The sequence below is a fragment of the Engraulis encrasicolus genome, chromosome 14 (genome assembly GCF_034702125.1).
Source record: "Engraulis encrasicolus isolate BLACKSEA-1 chromosome 14, IST_EnEncr_1.0, whole genome shotgun sequence".
NCBI classification, from domain to species: Eukaryota; Metazoa; Chordata; class Actinopteri; order Clupeiformes; family Engraulidae; genus Engraulis; species Engraulis encrasicolus.
This window is the reverse complement of record NC_085870.1, coordinates 31159337-31179907: the sequence shown is the minus strand read 5'-3', so window position 1 is coordinate 31179907 and position 20571 is coordinate 31159337. Positions and strand designations below refer to the sequence as shown.

Here is a 20571-nt window from a genome sequence, read left to right as displayed (position 1 = left end):
GGGCAATGCTTCTGAAACCCAAGTGAGATGTCACATGACTTAATCACGGGACCATTCTAGTGGCATGTCACATGGTTTGATTTCCGTGTTAAATTCTAAAGAAGGTCTGCCATAGACTGCAATGTGCAGACAGTTCAAGATCACCGGGAAGGTAGGTGATTTTCCCGAGCACTTCTGCAGACTGTTCTTTGTTTGAGCTCATGCCTTTAGTTTTTATCTTTGTGTTATCGCCGCTGAAACCTCAGCCTTTATTTCCTGTGGTGAAATGTTGCGCCATGTTGTCCAGTCAGATGTAAACGACTGATTTCCCCATTGCCTCATTTCAATGAGGGTTTCAGGAGCTTTGTTGTGTAGGCTTATGTGTGGAGTTGATATCCGTTTACATTAAACATGCAGGCTATTACATGCCCTATATTTACGGTAACTGTAGCTGAGAAGATGTCTGTTTTTGTGTCTACAGATGTTGTGTTTGTTGGGGGTTCCATGTCTGCTGTTGTTCGGAAGTTCTGTTTTCGGGGCGCCTGATGCCGACGAGATAAAGTTTCTGCCTGGGCTCCCGAAACAACCCAGTTTCAAGCAGTACTCGGGTTACTTGAACGTTGCGGACAACAAGCACCTCCATTATTGGTATTCTGAGTATTATTACTGTTCTTTTGGCCTGCTTATTATTGTCAATGCCTGTCACAGCTGCCAGCTTCCGTATTGTCAGCTGACATGACTGAAGTGAAACTAGTCTAGCCTATCCTCATTTCTTTAACAGTGGTCCTTCCGCTGCTAGTTAGGCTACGGTGTGTAGTTGAGCCCTGTTTTAATAGCAACTCTGACTGTTTGACGTATAACAACAACTGCTTTGACCACCGCTAAGGGGACTGTGGTGTTTGTATCCAGGTTTGTCGAGTCGCAGTCAGACCCTGCAAAGAGCCCAGTGGTGCTTTGGCTGAATGGGGGACCAGGCTGCAGCTCTCTGGATGGACTCCTTACAGAGCACGGCCCCTTCTTGGTAAGCAGCAGTTTCACAAATTCCAATATGTGTTGGTACATTTAACAAAAATGGGGTAGGGTTGCCCTGTCAGGACTCAAACCTTCATCTCCTATGGTACCAAACTGGGGCTCTGACCAGCCATGATGTAACTGAGGTGTTCCTGCACAGTCCGCCACTCAGGGCTTGGACCAGACACCTTAGTCAACACATTAGTTTGGGTATGGCAGTCACACAGCATGCTTGCGCTGAGCTAAAGGACCGGGAGGGAGGTTTACTAACATTCCACGCCACGCTCTGCAAGATGGCCTCTGATACAATGACTGTTGGCACACACCTACACACACTGCCTTACTCTTCGGGACATAGACCCAAATTCACACAGTCAGGGTGTCCCTCATACCTCCCATCCAGGACATGCACAACCCGAGTGATGGCCACTCCATCACACTACTACACCTTGATTTGTTACATACATGATGGTGTGTTAAGAAGCAGTGTCACTTACTTGTATGTCTGCTTAACACATTTATGTGCACTGTGTGCTTTGCCACAATGATAAAGGAGTTCCCCAGTGGGATTTTCACTTCTTCTATTTCTCATTTCAGATTCAGGATGATGGAGTGACCTTGAGCTTTAATCCATACTCTTGGAATAAGGTGTGTAAGCATTTAGATTCAGGGTTTCTCTATCTATGATGAACACATTGCAGTTTCATCAACAATTCCCTCTGCTATTAGCATTGTTAATGAAAGACACTGCGTGCGTGCGTGCGTGCGTGCGTGCGTGCGTGCGTGCGTGCGTCCATGCAAACCAAGTGGGGTGGGGGGGGTGTTATGTTAAAAAGGTATCTCCTTTTTTATTTATTTTTGCTGTCAAGTCTTATCTCTGTATACACACATTGACCACATGATTTTCCCTTTTGGGATAATAAAGTTGACTATCACACTGGTTTCATGTGGCACTCTAGATATGCTTATAATGTAATGTTTCTTTCATGTATCAGCATTTCTTTCATGTAATCACCAAGTGATTCAAAGGTTGAAATTCATAACAATCGTCAACAGTGTATTATTGTTCACTGTCTAGCCGCCTATGCTTTTAAAGTGGAGTTCAATGTCCATCCATTTGCTTTGTGGTACAAGTGTCTCAACTGTCTGCTGACTTTTTGGTTTACATAACTGCTTGTAGACGTCTTTTTATGAGTGTTTGTGTAACCGCTTGAGATGTCTGATGGGGAAGTAATGATCATGATGATGACCCATGTTGCGCTTCTGCTGCAGATTGCCAATGTGCTATACCTGGAGTCGCCAGCAGGAGTCGGGTTTTCCTACTCTGATGATGGCAAATATGCCACCAATGACACAGAGGTAAGGAAACTCCTATCCTATGCATGTACTGTAGTAGTAGCAACCACTCATTGAAACGGCTTTTCCCCCCTACCATTTAAATACTATGTTTTTGGAGGGTTGCCTTAAAATTATTTTTGTGTGTATGGTGGAGAATGTGTGACCTGACCAGATGGCAGGTAAGGGAATGTGCATGTGTAGTTACATTTATTTGAACCCTTTTGTTTCTGATCCTTGCTTTTTTGACACAACCTGTGAAAGTTTTTCATTCATCCAAGTACTGACATAATACTGGCTCTGGGGCTCTGTTTCAGGTTTCGATGAATAACTACCTCGCCTTGAAGGAATTCTTCCGGCTTTTCCCTGAATATAAAGCCAATCAGGTCTTCCTCACTGGAGAGAGCTATGCTGGAATCTACATCCCTACACTGGCCGAGAGGGTTATGGAGGATGACAGCATTGATCTACAGGTCTCCTAGCTTGCTTTTGTTACAAATATTTTTTGCCCAACAAAACTATCGAATTCGTGTACACTACAGCCAATGGGTACTAAAGGGTATGTGTTTAAGCAATGAAATGACCACTGTTGGAACACCTGGGCGAAAATGCAGGGACTCCAACAAAGGACCCTTTTGTCATTCTTAAAAGGCCATTCCAAACTCCATTAACTCCAAACCTATGGACAAAGATCACTCCTGATCTAAGTGGAAAATTCAATTTGGATTTTGAAAGAAACTTCACTTGTTGCACAGAAAATTCAATCATTTCTGGCATGCCTATATTACGTACGTGAATGGATATGGCAAAAAAAGTCCTCATTTGGGCTGGCAGTCTGACCATTATAGAGATGGATGTGAACTGAATGTGATGTCATTCTCAGGGCATCGCTGTTGGAAATGGTATGTCCAGTTATGAACTCAACGACAACTCCCTTGTCTACTTTGCATATTACCATGGGCTCCTTGGAACAAGGTACCTTTTCAAGTGTTTCATTACTGTATTTCATGCAGATTGTAAATCGTTTGTGTTTGTACAGTCGTGTTCTCTGTGAACAACATGGTTGTCGTTGCACACTCAGAAATTCATGCAATAGTTTATCTGACTAACGTCTCACCTAGGCCTTCAAAAGATTGTGATGAGGTAATGCCCAAGTCGAAATGTTTGCAGAATGAAATATTGCATGGAATTCTGAGTGTGCGACCATAACTGTTTTCACAAAGTAACCTATTGGACCACCGTACATGCACCTCACATGGCAGAGGGGGCTTTACATTAGGCAAACCAAGGCAATTTCCTAGGGCCTCGACCAAATCTGCCCTCCATAGGGGCCCCCCAACTGTCACACCAGTTGCAATAAACTCACAGAAAAGTAGGCCTGATCTTAATTTGTCATTTATGTAATTGAAGAGACAAAACACTAAAATAGCACCCTCGCTGCCTTCATGACAATTGGTGACCCTTATTTTGTGTACGTAATTAAATAATCACTTTTGAGGGCCCCATGTTTATATTTCGCCTAGGGCCCCAAACTGGCTAGATCAGCCCCTGTCACTTGGTGTGTGCTAACTACTGCTGAAGAAAATATTATAATGCATTTTTCTACCCTCCTTTTATAATCGTCAGTCATTGCATTACATCACACTTAACTTACTTCACAGTCTGTGGGAAAGCCTGCAGAAATACTGCTGTGAAGATGAAAAGTGCAACTTCTACAACAACCCTAATCAGAACTGCTCTGTGAAGGTATGTCTGTTCATTTATTTTTCATGCCATGCATTTCAATGTTCACTGGCATGACGCTCACCTTGGATGTGTAGCCCTCTGCTAATGCTTGTCCCCTCCTGCTTCTTTGGTCAGCTGGGAGAGGTGCAGGAGATTGTCTACAACTCAGGACTCAATATGTACAACCTGTATGCTCCCTGTCCTGGAGGTGTGCCGGGAAGGGCGCGGTAAGGCCTTCAAAACAATACAATATTAGACATGATCATTTGCTATATATGACCTGTCTATGTGAGTCTCTTGGGAGTCAATGCATTGAGGGTAAAGGGGTTCACTTGTGTCATGAATGTGTAGTAAGCATTGAGAAACAGGTCAGAGGGGCTCCAGTCCAGATGGGTGCTTTGGCTCCAAAGTGATAATCCACCACAGCAAGAAGTGGAACTTGCACACCGATAGCCAATGCAATAATTTCTTTAGTGCTTTTACATGCATAAATGTGATTAAAAAAAAAGTGCTACCCACATGTTCAAAACATTTTTGGTCGCCTTCCTCACAACATTGTGGATCCCACGCAACAGTACCATCATACTTATCATAGCCAATGTATTTTCTGGCCTTACTCTCAAGGCTCTTTGCTTTACTTATCATCTGCCTTATTTTAATAATTGTGGTCTCTTGTTCTTGATGCAGTTTTGAAAATGGACAGCTTGTCATCCGTGACCTGGGCAACAATTTCATCCAGCATGAAATGTCCGTCATGTGGAACCAGGTGGGCTTGTGCTTTTCAAATCTCAATTTGACCGACTCTGAGGGGTCAGTCCCGAGTTCAGAAAGTAAAAGGTCATCCTACCATGATTTTTTCCTAACATGGATGGCTTTACTAACTTGCTGATCCATCTGCTGTACCAATAGGCTCATTTATGACAATCTGAAGCCGAGCTGGTTAGCTCAAATCTGTGGCAGGATTTTCACTTTCTGAATACAGGATTCACATTTTATCAGACTACACACTGCTTTTATGTAATTGTTTTAATTTACTTTTAGGCATTTTATGATATGCCTAAGTCAACAAATTAAAACATTGTGTGCACCCTAGTCTATGATTCAATGGTTATTGAATAATCAGTACTTTAAGGTATATGGATTTTGCAGACATTCAGTATTCTGATTTTGCTGCCTTTTTGCATCATATGCTAGTCTATTTTTGGAAAGGGCAGACTTTCCTATTTAACAGATACAAATACTGCATTGCAATAAAACCCCTTGACCACTTCCTATTTTATTTCTCCAATGTGCCCCATTTTAGAAACTGAGCAACTTCTTGACCTTCTACAAGTCAGGTGTCAGGCTCGATCCTCCCTGTACAAACTCTACTCCATCTACACTCTACCTGAACAATGCTTACGTCAAGCAGGCCTTGCACATCTCTCCCAAAGCCCTCAACTGGCAGATTTGCAGGTGAAGTTATGAGTGTGTATGTGTTTCTAGAGAACAATAGTGTTGTACATGGCTTTACAGTGGGAGATAAATTGGGATTTTAATTTAGATTTTTTTTAAGGATTTCTAAGTATAAACTATGAAACATCATTCCATAAGTGATGCTGATCTTGTCAGTGTTGTCCTTTCTGTGGTAGTGCTGAGGTGAACATGCAGTACGGCCGTTTGTATATGGACGTCAGGAAACAGTACCTCAAGCTGCTGGGAAAACTGGTAAGTTCATGTTAAATGTAGCCATCTACAGTGCATGCAGAAAGTCGAGGTCAAAATGGCTCCTCTTATAATAATGTTTGTATATCACTTTTCATGGTACTCAAAAACTCTTTCAAATATAACCTGGTGCTTGCTACTTTAGTGGGTATAAAAATGTACATTCTGTTAGCCCTAATCACATTTTTTGCCACCATTTTTCATGTGCAGAAGTATCGCGTTCTGGTGTACAATGGGGATGTAGACATGGCTTGCAACTTTCTCGGTGACGAGTGGTTCGTGGAGTCTCTCAAGCAAGAGGTTAGTGCACGGTCCTGAGCTGTGGCTACACCACCACGGCACTTTTACACCGCATTCCACTTTTGAATGTTCTGACCAAACTGCAACTTTCTAGAATAGGCCAAACGATGAACTCAAATCTGTCTTTTAAAGTGACTGTACTTCTGCTCACTGCTTAGGAACCTACAACACATTTGGCTCCGATACATGTTAATAGATTTCATTCAGGGTTGAAATGCATTATTGATCCTAAGGGAAATTGAAGTGTCCAGTGGCATACATGATATTCATGCACAAATCCAACACCTCACTCATTGACACACCTGCATTCATGGCCGTAACTACCATTGAGGACACAGGTCATGTCCTCTGTATTTTTTTTCCAGGAATGTAAAATTTATCTATGATTAAAATCGATACATGATCAAAAATTATAAATTAAGTATGTATACGCTACTCCCATTTATCCTCAAGGCAGTGATTTAATGAAAACAAACTTTAGAGTTTGATCGAAGTGTTTGAAGCATTCTAAATGTACAGAATGCTGTATTTGACCTCTGTATTTGAAAATGTCTTGTTACGGCCCTGGCTGGATTCATTGGACCTATTAAAAAAGATATGTGTCTTAAGTGCAGTGTGTAATCTCATCTCAATGGTTCTAACACAGGTGCAGGTGCAGCGGCGGCCGTGGATCTACAACAACGGGGAGAGTGAACAGGTCGGGGGCTTTGTCAAGGAGTTCTCCAACCTAGCCTTCCTCACAGTCAAGGTACAGTAGGCCAAAGGAATATTCTAGTCCCCACCTGCTTCTGCTTGACTTGAGAACTAGACTTGAGACAAAGCTGTTTGCAAATGTGTTTGTATTGTTGATGATTTTAACTTTTGAGTTTCACTTGATTTTTATTTCATCCTCATGTACCCAATTATACTAATTATGCTTTTACGTCTTATTTCGTCTGCAGTGATGTGCTTTTATTAATGGAAAGCACATTTAATGCCATGAAACGCGTTGTACAACAAACTTGCCTAGATGTCCCTCAGTCTCCCTTTTATCAAGAAAAGTGATTTTTGAGCTGGGTACCGTAGATCTGTTACAATTCCTAATGGCAACAGTTATTGTTTTTCTTCACTAGGGATCGGGCCACATGGTTCCTTCTGACCAGCCCGTCGCTGCCTACACCATGTTCTCACGGTTCCTTACGAAACAGCCTTACTGAGGGATGCGCTGCTCGGTAGTCACCATTCCTTCATGTTTGTCTTGCACTGGAGCACTGTGAAAATGCACATCTGATTTGTTAGATCACTTGGAGGCAGGGTTTTAATCCTCCAGTGGACTTTCTGTAGGAAAAGGAAAAAAAACATTTTTTTCCAAATCATTTAATCATCTTTAATGAGCACTTACTGCTGAATGTTTGGACGCTCATGATTGTTGGATTCTTGCCCAGGTTGTAGAGCAGTACAGAGCTAAATGGTGGTACCTTTTTAAAATGGAATCTGCTACTGTGGTGATCCACCTTTTTAAAATGCACATCTGTTATGGTTTTCCTTCTTCCATGTATTCATATGCCCAATGTGGGAGGGGGGATAAACATAAGCATCATTGCCACTGTTGGATTACTTCTTCTGTTTTGGTTATGTGAAAAATCGGGTAACGGGTTATGTAGTTTTTTTTTCTTGTTTGAGTGCCTCAAAGTGTTTAATTCTGCAAAAAAATGTGTGTATCAGAAAAAGGGAATTATTTCATCATGTTGCAGTATTGATTGTTTTTATAATAAAGCTTTGTTCCTCCAAAATTGAGTTGAGGATTTGCTTTTTCAAATGATTCGAAGTTATTTGTTGCAGTTGCAAAAGTACTGCTTAATTGGCATTGTACACACCCATCAGACACTGGAGTATTAGGTTTTTATTTCAATCCAACCACAAAACCTCAATACATGATGTAAAATATCAAACACCGTAAAGAAAGATAATATAATATTGTCCGAAGACGGTATAACTATAGCCTCCACCTCGTACTGAGCACCTAAATAGCTAACTAGATCAATAGAACATGGTTGAACATTTGTTGACCATAAGTACATTGTCTACAAAAACGTATTGTACAAAGGTAGTCTGACGTCATTTTTTTTAAAAACATTTTTTACAAAGGTTCTTAACATAGCTACCAATATCAAGAATGTTTTTTTATGTATATTAAAAGTGGGGCCCAACAGTCAGGTAGTGCTTTAGTTAATAAACCTGGAAGCCCTCTACAGTGCTCATTGACATTACCTGGTTTACTACTGTACAAATGTAATTTGAAATCATTACTGTATAATGTTGGCTACCCCTCTCTCATGGTAATATGACTGGTCCTTCGAGGAATCCTCATTTATTTGTTGACTACTGTTTACCTCAAGTGTAATGTGGAGAAATGGGGTCAGCATTCACACAGTATTCCGGGCCCTGTGCCATCAACATGACTTGTAGTGTAGGTGCACTCGAATACAACAGTAAACATTATTAGAGGGGCTGGGAAAGTTCAAGTGCCATGTAGCCCTGCCTTATTATTTACATCTCCCCTGCAGGCTGAGACTTAGTACTGATCCCCCCTCTACCTGGTCCTAGCCCATCAGAAGAAACTGTGTACAGTAAAGCTAGCACTGCAAATTGACACAGCAGGGAGGCTGAGGTCCGAGAGCCAAACAAAACTTTCTCTTGTGGTGGTTTAGCCTCAAATCCACATTTATGAGAAATGGATCATCTATGTCTACTACAGCAGTGGTTCTCAACCTTTTTTGATCCCATCATAAGCCTGACAACACCCCCCCCCCAGTATTAAAAAATAAAATGAACTAAAAGCCACCCAATGGCAACTAAACACCGCCCCCTCTCAACAGGGCTTCCCAATGCCCCCTGGGGGGCTGTAGAGCCCCCGTTAAGAGACACTACTCTACACAGAGTTGTCCATCTCTCCAGTCATCTTGCTCTGGATCACCTCTCGTAGGCCGCGGCTGAAATGTAGGTTGGCTCCGACAACGAGGTATCCCTGCCGGGGTAGAGGTGATTTTTTAACCAAATGTGTGAGAACAAACTGTTCTCCCACCATCAAGCATATGAAACTTATAATCTAGCATTGCTGAGACTATGGATTATTTTCTTTGCCTTGTGATGTACAGAGGGGACGAAGATACCACAGTATAAAGCAGGGATTTTGAAACTGGGCCACAAGGATTAACTGAAGGGGTTCAACAAAATATAAAATGTGGTTGCCTTCTACCAGTACATGAAGGTACGAACAGATTTGGGTAGAAACAGTGAAAAATTAACTGCCATTACAACACACATTTGGCTACATTATTTGTATGTCATAGAGGTTCAATATTAATATAGAAATAACTAAGAAAATGTCTAGCAGGCTTAACTTTTTCTAGTAAAAGTTGTTAGTAATGCATTTGCTACTTGGCAGTTTAAACTTTGGGAGCTACGAGTACTGATTTTACTTACATTGTGATAAGTTGTCACCTCTTCAATGAAGTCCATTCCTTCTGCGAGAGGGATCTGAACACCTCTCTTTGTGTAATCTAGAAAAGGGGGAGCAAACCATTCAAGCAACATTATTTGTACCCCCAAATCATCTTGGCAAGAACTGTTATGGTTGTTGAAGAACCAGCACGCTCCCCCATGCTCCTCCGTGATTGAGCTACCCTGAGCATAGTACTGCCACCCCATGGTACAGTACTGCCACCTTGTTGGGCTTCCCCCTTTTTTGAGGTATAAATGCAATTTTGTTGTGTGCTGTACATGGCCGCTGAGAGCTTTGGCTGGGCCAGGGACAAAGACATCTGAGAGGGCCCAAAACCGAATACATACAATCAGGGCTGTAAATTAACTTTTTTCATCACCATCCAAAATTGCTGGTAGATGTTGCTCCTACCAGCCAAACACACACTCACTAAGGTCGATGTGGCTAGTACGTTGCTCTTGTCTACCAACCAAACTCAAATTCCACCAGCATTTGGCTGGTTGGCTGATGTGAATTTACAGCCCTGTAATGAGGATGCAATTCTGGGCCTCCTCGCTACCTGGGCCCGGGACAAGTGACCCTTGTGTCCCCCCCGTCAGCTTCCCTGGTGCTGTACACTGTGTGCTGTGGTGTTTTATGTCATGGCAATCCTGACATTGAATCTGCAGCCCTGAAGGAAATGGAGATGACTCACTGTTGATCAGGGGCACCACTGAGATCTGCAGCATGGTCTTCAGAGGGCCCTGCAAGGGGATCAGCTGCAGAGAAAGAGAGATGATGATGAGCATCTCTGTCAATGATTTTGTCCCATGTACATGCTGTTTGTGCACATAAGTCATAGTACTTATACTTGTATACTTGTATATGCAACACAGTGAAAGCAGTTTAGTTGAGTACACAACTGGAGCGTCGTTTGACTTGTGTGAATGAGAATCTTCAAAGTCTTGAAAACAACAACATCAAGAACAACAACAAGAATCAGCTCACCGCCAGTGATTCCAAAGCCGACTTATTGGAGAAGATTTTAAACCTGGAGGAGAAATGCAAAGTTTTAAGTTTTAAGCACACAAGGAGAATTTAGTGTGAGGTGATATTCAGGAAAGACCAATCTAGGATGACCTCTGACCTTCTCAAGTCCATCAGCACTGTGAGCCTCTTCCCCTTCATCACCACCTTGGCATTGAATTTGGTCTCCTGTAATCACAACCATTTAGTTGAAGCGGCAAGCAGTTATTTAGGTTTTAGAGAATGGGTTACAATCACTGGAACAATGAGGTTATGGTGCCATGGATGAGGGTACAATTTATGATTTTTGGTGTGTGTGTGCGTGCGTGCGTGCCTGCGTGCGTGCGTGCCTGCGTCACAACATGGCGGCAAATGGCAGGACACCACACTAGACCTGCTGGTACCCGTCGTAACTGCCGGCGAAAATGCAGGGAAATTTAAACTACTGAGTTGGGGTGTGTGTGTGTGTGTGTGTGTGTGTGTGTGTGTGTGTGTGTGTGTCATCAATGGAGCAACATCATCGAAGCAACATCAATGGAGTTGCATTATATTGGGATTATAATCATGTCTAAGAGGTTTATATACCAAAACCAGACGGGAAACCCCACCCACCCCACCCCGGTCCTCTATCGCCCACCAGGATCTGCGCCAATGGCGGTGCCCGGGCGGGTGCCCTCACCATAGTCATGCTGCTGAGCTGCACTGGTGGTTTTCCGGGTGGCAGCACCAGGACATTGACCAGGGCATTGACCGCCACGCTGGCGCCAGTTGTTTTGATGGTGCACTTGGGGCGCTCGGTGACCTCCAGCTCCAGGGAGATGGGCGCCTCCATCAGGGCAGGGTTCTGATCAGAGGCACAGTGCAGATGTTCTTGGTTAGTAGATAAACTCTAAAGAGTTCAGTTCTACAGTAAGCTACTGGGCCTTTTTCTTTGACCTTTGAGCTTATTCAAGTAATTCACAGAGGTCCATTTGCAACTAAACTGTTAGGGTAGCATGGTCTGGCTGATTGAGAATCCTCAGAGGCCTCTGTAAAATCTTCATCAGGGGGAATGAGAACGGGAAAGAAAACTGAGCAAAGGCAAAGGTGATGATGTGGAACACTTACAAGCATCATGATGGTCGCAAAATAAGTTGTTCTCAAAAGCATCTCCAGATCCTTTGACATCTGGAACGACACCACACAACATCTTAGGTTGCAAGTATTGTGGAATTTTTAGTTTTACATACAGTTGTTCCGATGCTACCACAATAAATATGTGATTTGGTTTACTTACCCGACCATTTGAGATCTCGGTTTTGAACATTTCAGCTTTATGGTAAGCATCCAGCCCGCTGTCAAAAAAGTACTCCGATAAGGCCAGGTAGACCATCTTATCGCTTTCCTTCACAAGGGGATTTACGGCCAAGTTGGGAAGAGTGATATTCTCATTCTTTAGTTCATAAAACATACCCTGTAGGATAAAGGACAGTAAGGACAAGAGTGCAAGGGTGATGAAACACACATTCTGCTTTACAAAGTTTGTGTTTTTTTAACAGTGGCTTTGTTTACATGAGACTTTTAATTCAGAATTAATTAAACGTAATTCAGAATAAAGCTTAATTCCACTTTGAAAACATCATGTAAACACGTCTCAATTCGGAATTAAATGAAAATGCAACGCAAACTCGACTGAACTATTTCATTCTGAATGATTAATTCTGAATATAAAACATCATGTAAACATAGCCAGTGATGACACAGCTGATCAGTGATGATCCAGCTGCATGATATGACAATAAGACATATAATCACCCGAAAATCCATGTCAAGACTGCTGTCGGTGATCACTGGATCGTTCAGCAGAGAATAATCTATGCCAATGTAGCCATCCACCTCCGATCGCACTGAGAGACAACCAAGGAGTAAAATATAAAAACGCAATTTGAATTGTTTTACATTTCACTGGTAATAGGGAAGGACCACAATCTACCTGGGATGGTGTCCAATAAAGAGTTAATCAAAACCAGGCCAGCATGGTCCAAGGATGGGCAAATCTGTAAAATGTGGGTAAAAATAAAGTTACATTTAGTCAAAGACAGCAGATACAAATCTGGGTCTGCAATTTTGCCGTTGTATGGGACCCTTGAAAATTGGCTTGGAATATTAGCTTAGTTTTACTTTTCAACCTGCCATTTTGGATAATAACAGGTATCATATCATGCACTATGTCAAATGTATGATTACAGTAAAATGACCAACATTGGAGTAGGGCCTACCCGCTGATTTAGGAGGAAGCGCATTCCGGTTGTCAGGAATGTTGAGATGAATTCATACACTCTCCTGTGAGAAAAAGCATTACCATTATAGGATCATCAACTTTCACTCTTGACCAGCAGAATTGCACTGTTATCCAAAGTGGCATACAGTTATTTACTGTAGGTACAGAGTCGGTTACAGACAGCCCAGGAGAAATGTAGAAACCAACTCAAACCAGTAATGAATCAGTAATGAATGTAGAAAATTAATGTATTTAGTGAATCAATAAGCTATTCATGCATCTCTTCACTGAGTCAGATAGTCGGCGGGTTGATCAACTACTTACCCAAGAGTGCCGCTGAATTTGGCCTTCATCTTGGTGATGTAGGCGTCACAGGTGATGTTGGAGATTTTCATGCGTCCTCCCTCGTCTTTGATCAGCTTCAGTGCTGTGTTGATATTGACACCTTCTGCAGAGGCGTTAATGTACCCCGTATCATAGCTGGGAAAAGACACCATATAACATGCCATTCAACTCATACAGGTGTGAGGGGGGGGCCGCTGTGGCACAGTGCGCGAAGCCCCCCCATTTTGGGCTTACAGTACATGCCCATGGGGACCCCGGTTTGAGTCTGGCCGGGGTCATTTCCCAGCCCTACCCCATCTCTCTCTCACAATTGTGTACTGTCTCCTCTCATGCTGTCCTGTCATAATAAAGTCCAAAAAGCCCCCCCCCCCCCCCCCAGGACAGGCTGACCGCAATAAAACACTTGTGCAGAGTTTGAGATGGTGAGATTGAGGAACAAGAGAGACACGTGTTTTTTTTTTCCATCCTCCCAATGTTTTTATATTTCTGGTCATATCAAATATGATGCAACCTACATTCATTCCATAGGGATTTTCCTATAGCATGATATCAAACAGCCCATTGCCACAGCATGTGACACATGTAAAAAAAAAACTGCAACAGAAACACCATGCATGCTATAAAGTTTAGGTCCAACAACATATCTGAGACCTGAGATATCCCCCATGGTGATGACAGACCATCAGAGTCCAACTTACAAGAACCAGTAGAGGATCTTCCTCTGGAAGTTGAGGGTGATGGAGGAGTTCTCCACCTCAAAGATCAGACCCAGGTCGGGCTGGAAGCGCAGGTCAACATGGGTCAGGTTCATCTCCGTGATCTTCACACTGCAGAAAATGGTGGCATGTGAAAAAGCCAGAGTTTTGAGAAAACACCTGATTCTCCTGCACCTGAGGCATACTTTGGGAGTAGAGATTCTCAAGTCAAGTCAAGTCAAGTCAGCTTTTATTATCAGTTTCTTCATATGTACAGGTCATAGAAGGAAATTGAAATTGTGTTTTCTCTCTTATACCGTGAAAGGACATAGACATACACAGGACTGAAATTTACAGACTGACATCAAAGTGCAAGACAGGACAAGTAACAGTGATAGTCCAATACCAATAAAGTGATTCTCCCTTCAAAGAAACATAAAAGTGCCACACACTCAGTTCTACAAGATTGAATTCAACCTTACACAACTCTGAGTGCGCAGCACAGTTTAGCTGTAAGCGACCAAACTTCTTCTTGGAGCTTGCAGCTCAAAGTCTTATGACCAAGTCCTGCTGCTTACAACTAAACTCTTAATGTGTATTTCTAGCTCTTTGTCTTACTTGTTGATGGTGTACTGGAACCGTCCTTCTTTTCCTGACAAGTCTGGCATGGTGATATTGCTCAGCTCTTCCTCCACAAACCTCTGTGTCTCGTATTTCACTATAAAGTCAAGTCAGGTCAAGGCAAAGGAAAAAGAGAAAACAATGTAATCATACATTTTAAAAAAATAATTGTTTTGACTTAAAAACACTGTAGTTGCAGCAAAGGAGTAGTTGAAGGCAAGTTTCAGTTGTTTAAGTCAACACATAACATTGCTTGACTATTGTCAAAAGGTTGATAATTTATGGCTCAACTCAAAGTGATTTATTTGCTAACAGACAGCTGTAGTATTCACATGCACATGTTGTTATTTCTAGGGAATGTACGTATGGCCATTTTGAGCCAAACATTTCTACCAGTGGCCTATATTTCCCATCGCTCTTCCAACCCCTCCCTCATCCTCTGCCCAAAAGAATAGTGACCCCCCTGAACCCCACGTCATAAAGCATTAACTGCAAGCCCAATTAGTGATGGCTTCCGAATCAAATCAGAGAAGCGTATGCTTCTGACCATACACTCTGAAAAAGACACAAGAACCCACAGATTTTTTTGGGGGGGGGGGGGGTTCCATGTAAGAGCCCTTCCCAAGTGAGAAAGAGTGGACTTAATAATTTGGATGACAGTAGACTATAAAAAATTGAAATGTTTTATTTAGTGTATCTTACACATTTCGAGGCCTCTTGAAGTGAATCGGATCTTGCAGCCAGGATGTTCACCAGCCATGGTGAAGGGCAAGAGAAGCAGGAATGACACTAGGAAAGCTGCCATGGTGCCTGGTGGAGCTGAATCACAACAAAAAATACAATATGATATTTAAACAGTGCAATAAACCTATTATCCACAGATGCCAGTCTGTGCATGATAATATTCACTTTTGATAATGGGTGATTAATTGCAAAATGTAAAATCTATCTAAATATGCACACTGATTTTTGGTAACATTTTTACAATAGAAGTTTGCAAAAGCTGTCGTGCCTATCTGTGCCAGGGGGCTATATTCAGAACCCAGTGCTCGTCACTATCACTCCAATCAGCACACCTTTGACCCTATTAAGTAACTGTACCACAATGTACAATTCTCTCCCAGAACCACTGCAATGACTTTTTCCCCCAAAACATGGAGAAAATCTATTTAAGATAAACACTGTACATACCCGTACTATGCCTTGGCACTTGTGTCACAAGAGAGAAATGAGTTCCCAATCCACATACAGAATTACTTTTCTCTTTAGAACTCCCCTCTGAACAGCACACGACTCTTTAAGACAACCTAGCTGTACCAAGTACCAATGTGGGTGACAACAACAAATCCTGAACAAGAACTTCAACAGAACCCTCTCATCCAATCATCCTGATGTGCGTTGCTCCCCCCCCCCCCCCCCCCCCATTAGATGAAAACGCACTTCTGAATCCTGCACCAAATCCCCCCCTCATCTTCACCACAGCAGTCAGGTCTGTTACAGTAGCAACACCAAGCTTGAAAATCACTACACAGAATAAGAATGATCTTGCCTTTGGCTAGGATGTCTGAGGTGTCCCCTACGAGCGTTGTAGTAGTCCAGCCTGTCTCTCAGTGTCTGAGTTTGCTCGTCTGAGGAGGCTAGCTGAGGAGCACCAGTACGTGCCCGAGTGCAAGTGTGAGTGTGAGAGTGTGTGCTTGCCAAGGTCTTTAGATGTACAGCAGCGGTCAGCTTTTTTTCTCTGTGAACAGTGGGGGCAGCACTGAATCACTATAGAAACAGGCGAAAGAACTCAAAGAGACAGAAGGAGAAAGAGGAGGAGGAGGAGGAAGAGCAGTAGCAGGAGGAGGAGGAGCAGGAGGAGGAGGTGTGTGCTGGCTCATCAACTTCATGGCAGATTTTCTTTTTTTTTAAGTTTGAGCTTGTTCTATTTGCAAGCATCAATGTGTTCAACTGAACTGTTTATGACTTGTGAATAAAATAATTTAAACCCTCAAGACACTACCCCGGTTATAAATTAGTTGTTACCAGCATGGCAATGACCAAGTCTTAGTGCATTACTAAAGGTCCTGTGCACTGTCATAGTGGTGTAGTACTATGGTAATTCAGGTCTATTATTTAGTGACCATTACAATGTCCCAGTAGCGGGACGGTTTATGGTCAAGTCAAGTCAAGTGTAGTATTGTCAAAAATCTATGTAACAAGGTTAACACAGAAGTTCCTTATTTATGGAAAACGTGCAGCCTCTGTTGGTTTGAGACCACTGCAATGCCAGTGTGACTCAGAAGGAGTGTTGTGGTTCAGACACAGCTGTGTCCATTCATGGCGCTATAACTTTAACTGACAGTGTCAAAACAAAAGTGTGTGATGATGAGAAGGGGTCAGTGTCGGTCAATGACCCTCCAGACCAGACCCAGCCATGTCTGCTTCACCTTAACCCAGAAGAAGACTCCTTCCTAGGAGGGAAGCCGACGGGGGGGTGGGGGACAAAGATGTTCCTGGCCCAGGGAGAGGGGCGCCCCTGAATTGGGGGCCTTATTACATAGTATTGGGTAGGGGGGGCTTTCAAGATGATTTTGTCCTGAGCCAGGCCTGACCACAGCTGTCAGTGGCCCTGCTCCTCGGAGAGTAGAGGAGGGGAAATGGGACAAGACGTCCAGCTTCGTTCTGGGAAGCGAGGGTCAAAAGGTTTTGTTTCTCAGTGTGTCCTTTCTTGAAAACTGTTAATAAACACTGCAATGACTGCTTGTATCTGCTTTTCCTGGTATTCAAAAAGCGGAGGCTGCAGCATCATCACTGGTCATACCCAATGGGTGAATAGCAAAGCTATAGATATCATTTTGTAAAACAAAATGAGCATGCCAGCTTCTTTAAATGTTTCTTGTACTGTACTCGTTGAATGACATTAGACCCAATTAACTCAGCAGTACGTTCAGTAGCCTACAGACAGTAGTTGTCTAGCTGTCAGTAATTGTCTTATAACTTTTAAGAACCTGACACACCTTCAGTGATGCAAATGAAAGCGTATATTACTATGCATTTTAAAGGCAATTTTTGTGAACTTGATGTTTATTATTTGGAGTCGTTCCATAGACCTCCTAGGAAGCAGCAGAGCTGTGTTTTGCAATGAGGAGTGGGCGAAGGAGGGGGCACTGCTGTTCAGAGTACAAAAGTTTTCAGCTTTCCAGGTCATTGCCCTGTAAAAACCTCCTGGGCAATTTGCACTTAACGGGGAGGAGGAGGACCGACCGGCCAGAGTGGGTGTTTTCGCTGGAAAGAAGCGTCTCCAACTCTTTGTGATGCTGTCAATGGGGGGACACAGACTACACAACAAGCTGTAGTGCGCTGAACCAACACGTGACCATACAGAGCAGAAACTGTTTACAAAAATTGTTTTGGAGATTACAGCTTCATATTTCTTCATCTTATCAATATTGAGTTGAGGCACTGGGTTCCATTTTAAGCATTATGTCTAAGAAAAAAAAGGTATGAGCACTGTCTTGTTAACAAGTCAGAGTATTTTTCACAGTAAATGAGTTGTACTTGTGGTTGGGTCTTAACATATCATGTTCAGACTTAAATGACGGATGACTAAAACAAAAATATATATGAATTGCTTGGTTCCTTACACATGTAACTTTATACATAGAACACATTTTAAATGTATCCAATAACCATACACAAACTGCAAGTATGTTCTTGCATTCATTTTCACTTCTTCTGGTAGGGATAATTGTAGGCTTGGGCCCTTTCTGAGTCACACATACACTCTCCCATCTTTTAACCGTAATTGAACAAAGCAAGTTTAAGCATGTCTGTCATTAAGCCAACCTCACCTGATGCAAGTAAACCAAACAGAGATGAGAACTTACTTTTTCTTGAACCATTCTGAGGCGATCTTCCTTTCACTCAGAACTCAACTGAATTCTTTCAACTTTGTACAGCATCACGGCAACACTTCAGCTCACTCCACACAACTCCCACAAGATTTGCACAACTGAGTGGAATACTTACATGGTGAGTCGCCAATGTGAGTGAGAGTTTTTCCACTTGATTCCAGTAGTAGTCTTCTGTCAGAGGGCAACAAACAAGCCAATGCAATGTGCACCACTGGGCTTTCTTAGTGCTCTGTCTGACGGTCTGACGCTCAGAGCATCTGTTCTCCCAGCATGACTCCCAGAATTTATACAGGCAGGTTGAGGGTGGGGGGGAAAGGGGTGTGACCCAACTCACCCCAGTCGCATGACTTTGTGGTCGTTGTAATGACAGTTTCATTTTATAAACATATGCTTAACAGCACTATGCCGATCCTCTCCTCACAAATGAACACTTAAAGGGTCTTAGGGGGAGACTAAGAGATGATTCCTTGAGCTGATGATGACAAAGAAATATTGTTCACTTCCAACGTGGTTCACCTTTTTTTAAATCTTTATTTCCAGCTGGTTTCTTTGAGTAAATATTTGCAATGCTATTTTTAAGTGGTTCTTTCAGAAACCTATATTTGGACGAAGAGCAACAACAAACACGTCCCTACCAAGGAAGTATCGCAGAACTTCACAGTGTGAAGAGAAGATATGATAGCATTTATAAGTAGAATTTAATCATTTATAGTAAGTTGTGCTTGTAGTATAAGCACAGAATGTGTGTAGAGTCTACACACATTCTGTGCTTATACTACAAGCACAACTTAGTATAAAGGCTAAAACATGTGATAATCAGCTTACCAAAAACACATTTGGCTCATCAAAACATACATTCAGTGCTTATACTACAAGCACTACTACACATGGTCAATAGATGGCTAATAACCATGCTTTGACAATCCAGAAAAAATGTTTCCTCAACTGCTTTGAGGTCACACCATGGTTCAAGCAGGCAGTTAAGAAAAGAAGAAAAAAAAAAGAAAAGATGTGCGCCTGCCTTCTGGAAAAGGGGAAAATCGAGCCAATAAGCAGAAAATTGCATGCTTGCAGAGCGGGAAGGCTTTCCAATAAGACAGCCACTAATTATGACGTGTCCCGTTTCTTTTTGTGGATTCACAGACCTGAAGACATCTGAGGCAACAGGCAGCAGCGGGGTCTTTATTCATTACCGCCTTCCCTTCTTTTTCTTTTTCTTGTGCTGCATCACATGTTCTGAAGGACTAAAGTCAGTGAGTGAGTGAGGTTCACTGGAATGTAATGTATACCCCAGCAACTGGCTGGCCACAGGGTGGGGACTTGGTGCTAAGCTGCAGGCGTTTTCAAGTCCTCCCTTGCCTTGCCTGCCACTGTTTAGGGCTGTTCCCAGCTGGGCAGCGGGCCCGGTACCCACCAGGCAGGCAGGGGCTGCATGAGGGCCCAGACCACCATCTCTGATCAGGGCGGCTTTGATGTGGTTACACACGCCAAAGAGTGAAGTAATGTTTCCAAATGACCTGGATGGATATATTAAGGGCATAGCCTCTAAATTCACTTAATTACCCATTACAATCGTTTAAGGTTTTCTGTATGTGTGTGCAGAAGAAAATGAACATTTTGTCCTGTATTATTATTCAAGCTGGGTGACATGCAAATTGAAAGAAAGGGAAGAAAGGGGGAAATATAGTTGGGCAAAAAGAGGAAGGTACAGGACATATTCTTGTAATTGACTGATGTCTAGTGTCTTGGTAGTTTTGCCCTTTGTCTTTGTGTTTTCCTTTGAAACTTATAACTTGCTGTCTCTTTGCCAGGACTCATTGGAAGAAGAGTCACTGTGACTCAATGGGACCTTTCCGGGTTAAATGAAGGTTAAATAAATAAAATAAAATAAAAGGACAGAGTGGATATTTTGACAGCCACTGTTTACAAATGACTAACTACAAGTTCACTATGGGCGTTCAGATTATCTTGGCAAGCTACCCAATAAAATAAACAAGATGCACACAAGACATGAGACAAACTGTCATTTAAAATAAATATATTTTATTAGTGTTCCTTACAATTTACATGCCAGTCTTATGAAATGTAATTCTATTCTATTGTACAATATATTGGCAAATGTGTAGCCTACATCAATACCCGTATAGATCATATAGTTTACAGACATATTATTATTTAATCAAGTTTACATCCTTATTCATTAATAGCTAA

At 42.4% G+C, this 20571-nt stretch overlaps 2 protein-coding genes across 4 annotated transcripts; one reads left to right on the top strand and one right to left on the bottom strand.

Annotated features, from left to right (window-relative positions):
- The first annotated feature begins 51 nt into the window (after window positions 1–51).
- On the top strand, window positions 52–7830 carry ctsa (cathepsin A). Its single transcript, XM_063215409.1, has 15 exons — window positions 52–151; window positions 461–627; window positions 889–1000; window positions 1588–1638; window positions 2263–2349; window positions 2643–2798; window positions 3209–3300; window positions 3987–4071; window positions 4186–4277; window positions 4738–4816; window positions 5354–5505; window positions 5682–5757; window positions 5965–6054; window positions 6701–6802; window positions 7167–7830. The coding sequence occupies exons 1-15, from the start codon at window positions 122–124 to the stop codon at window positions 7248–7250; spliced, it is 1455 nt and encodes a 484-aa protein (XP_063071479.1). The 5' UTR covers window positions 52–121; the 3' UTR covers window positions 7251–7830.
- On the bottom strand, window positions 7439–18799 carry pltp (phospholipid transfer protein). 3 transcript variants are annotated; one of them, XM_063215406.1, is made up of 16 exons: window positions 18476–18799; window positions 15167–15283; window positions 14462–14561; window positions 13847–13975; window positions 13128–13283; window positions 12802–12865; window positions 12516–12579; window positions 12338–12429; window positions 11820–11996; window positions 11651–11710; window positions 11223–11387; window positions 10665–10732; window positions 10526–10568; window positions 10233–10296; window positions 9520–9596; window positions 7439–9061 (listed from the first exon to the last, which is right to left on the bottom strand). In XM_063215406.1, exons 2-16 carry the CDS (start codon window positions 15267–15269, stop codon window positions 8966–8968), a joined length of 1458 nt encoding a protein of 485 aa, XP_063071476.1. In that variant the 5' UTR covers window positions 15270–15283; window positions 18476–18799; the 3' UTR covers window positions 7439–8965. The 3 variants fall into 3 exon arrangements, with proteins under 3 accessions (XP_063071476.1, XP_063071478.1, XP_063071477.1); XM_063215408.1 differs by lacking the exon at window positions 18476–18799 and adding an exon at window positions 18334–18464; XM_063215407.1 differs by lacking the exon at window positions 18476–18799 and adding an exon at window positions 16014–16223.
- Between the last annotated feature and the right edge of the window lie 1772 nt (window positions 18800–20571).

Bases quoted from the DNA above. Each gene is read 5' to 3' on its own strand.
- ctsa (XM_063215409.1), top strand. From the start codon at position 122: ATGTGCAGACAGTTCAAGATCACCGGGAAG. The intron at 4,278-4,737 runs GTAAGGCCTTCA...TTCTTGATGCAG, and splicing joins GGTGTGCCGGGAAGGGCGCG to TTTTGAAAATGGACAGCTTG. The intron at 4,817-5,353 runs GTGGGCTTGTGC...GCCCCATTTTAG, and splicing joins TGTCCGTCATGTGGAACCAG to AAACTGAGCAACTTCTTGAC.
- pltp (XM_063215406.1), bottom strand. From the start codon at position 15,269: ATGGCAGCTTTCCTAGTGTCATTCCTGCTTCTCTTGCCCTTCACCATG. The intron at 13,284-13,846 runs GTAAGTTGGACT...GTCTTTTCCCAG, and splicing joins AAGATCCTCTACTGGTTCTT to CTATGATACGGGGTACATTA. The intron at 12,866-13,127 runs GTAAGTAGTTGA...TTTTTCTCACAG, and splicing joins AAATTCAGCGGCACTCTTGG to GAGAGTGTATGAATTCATCT.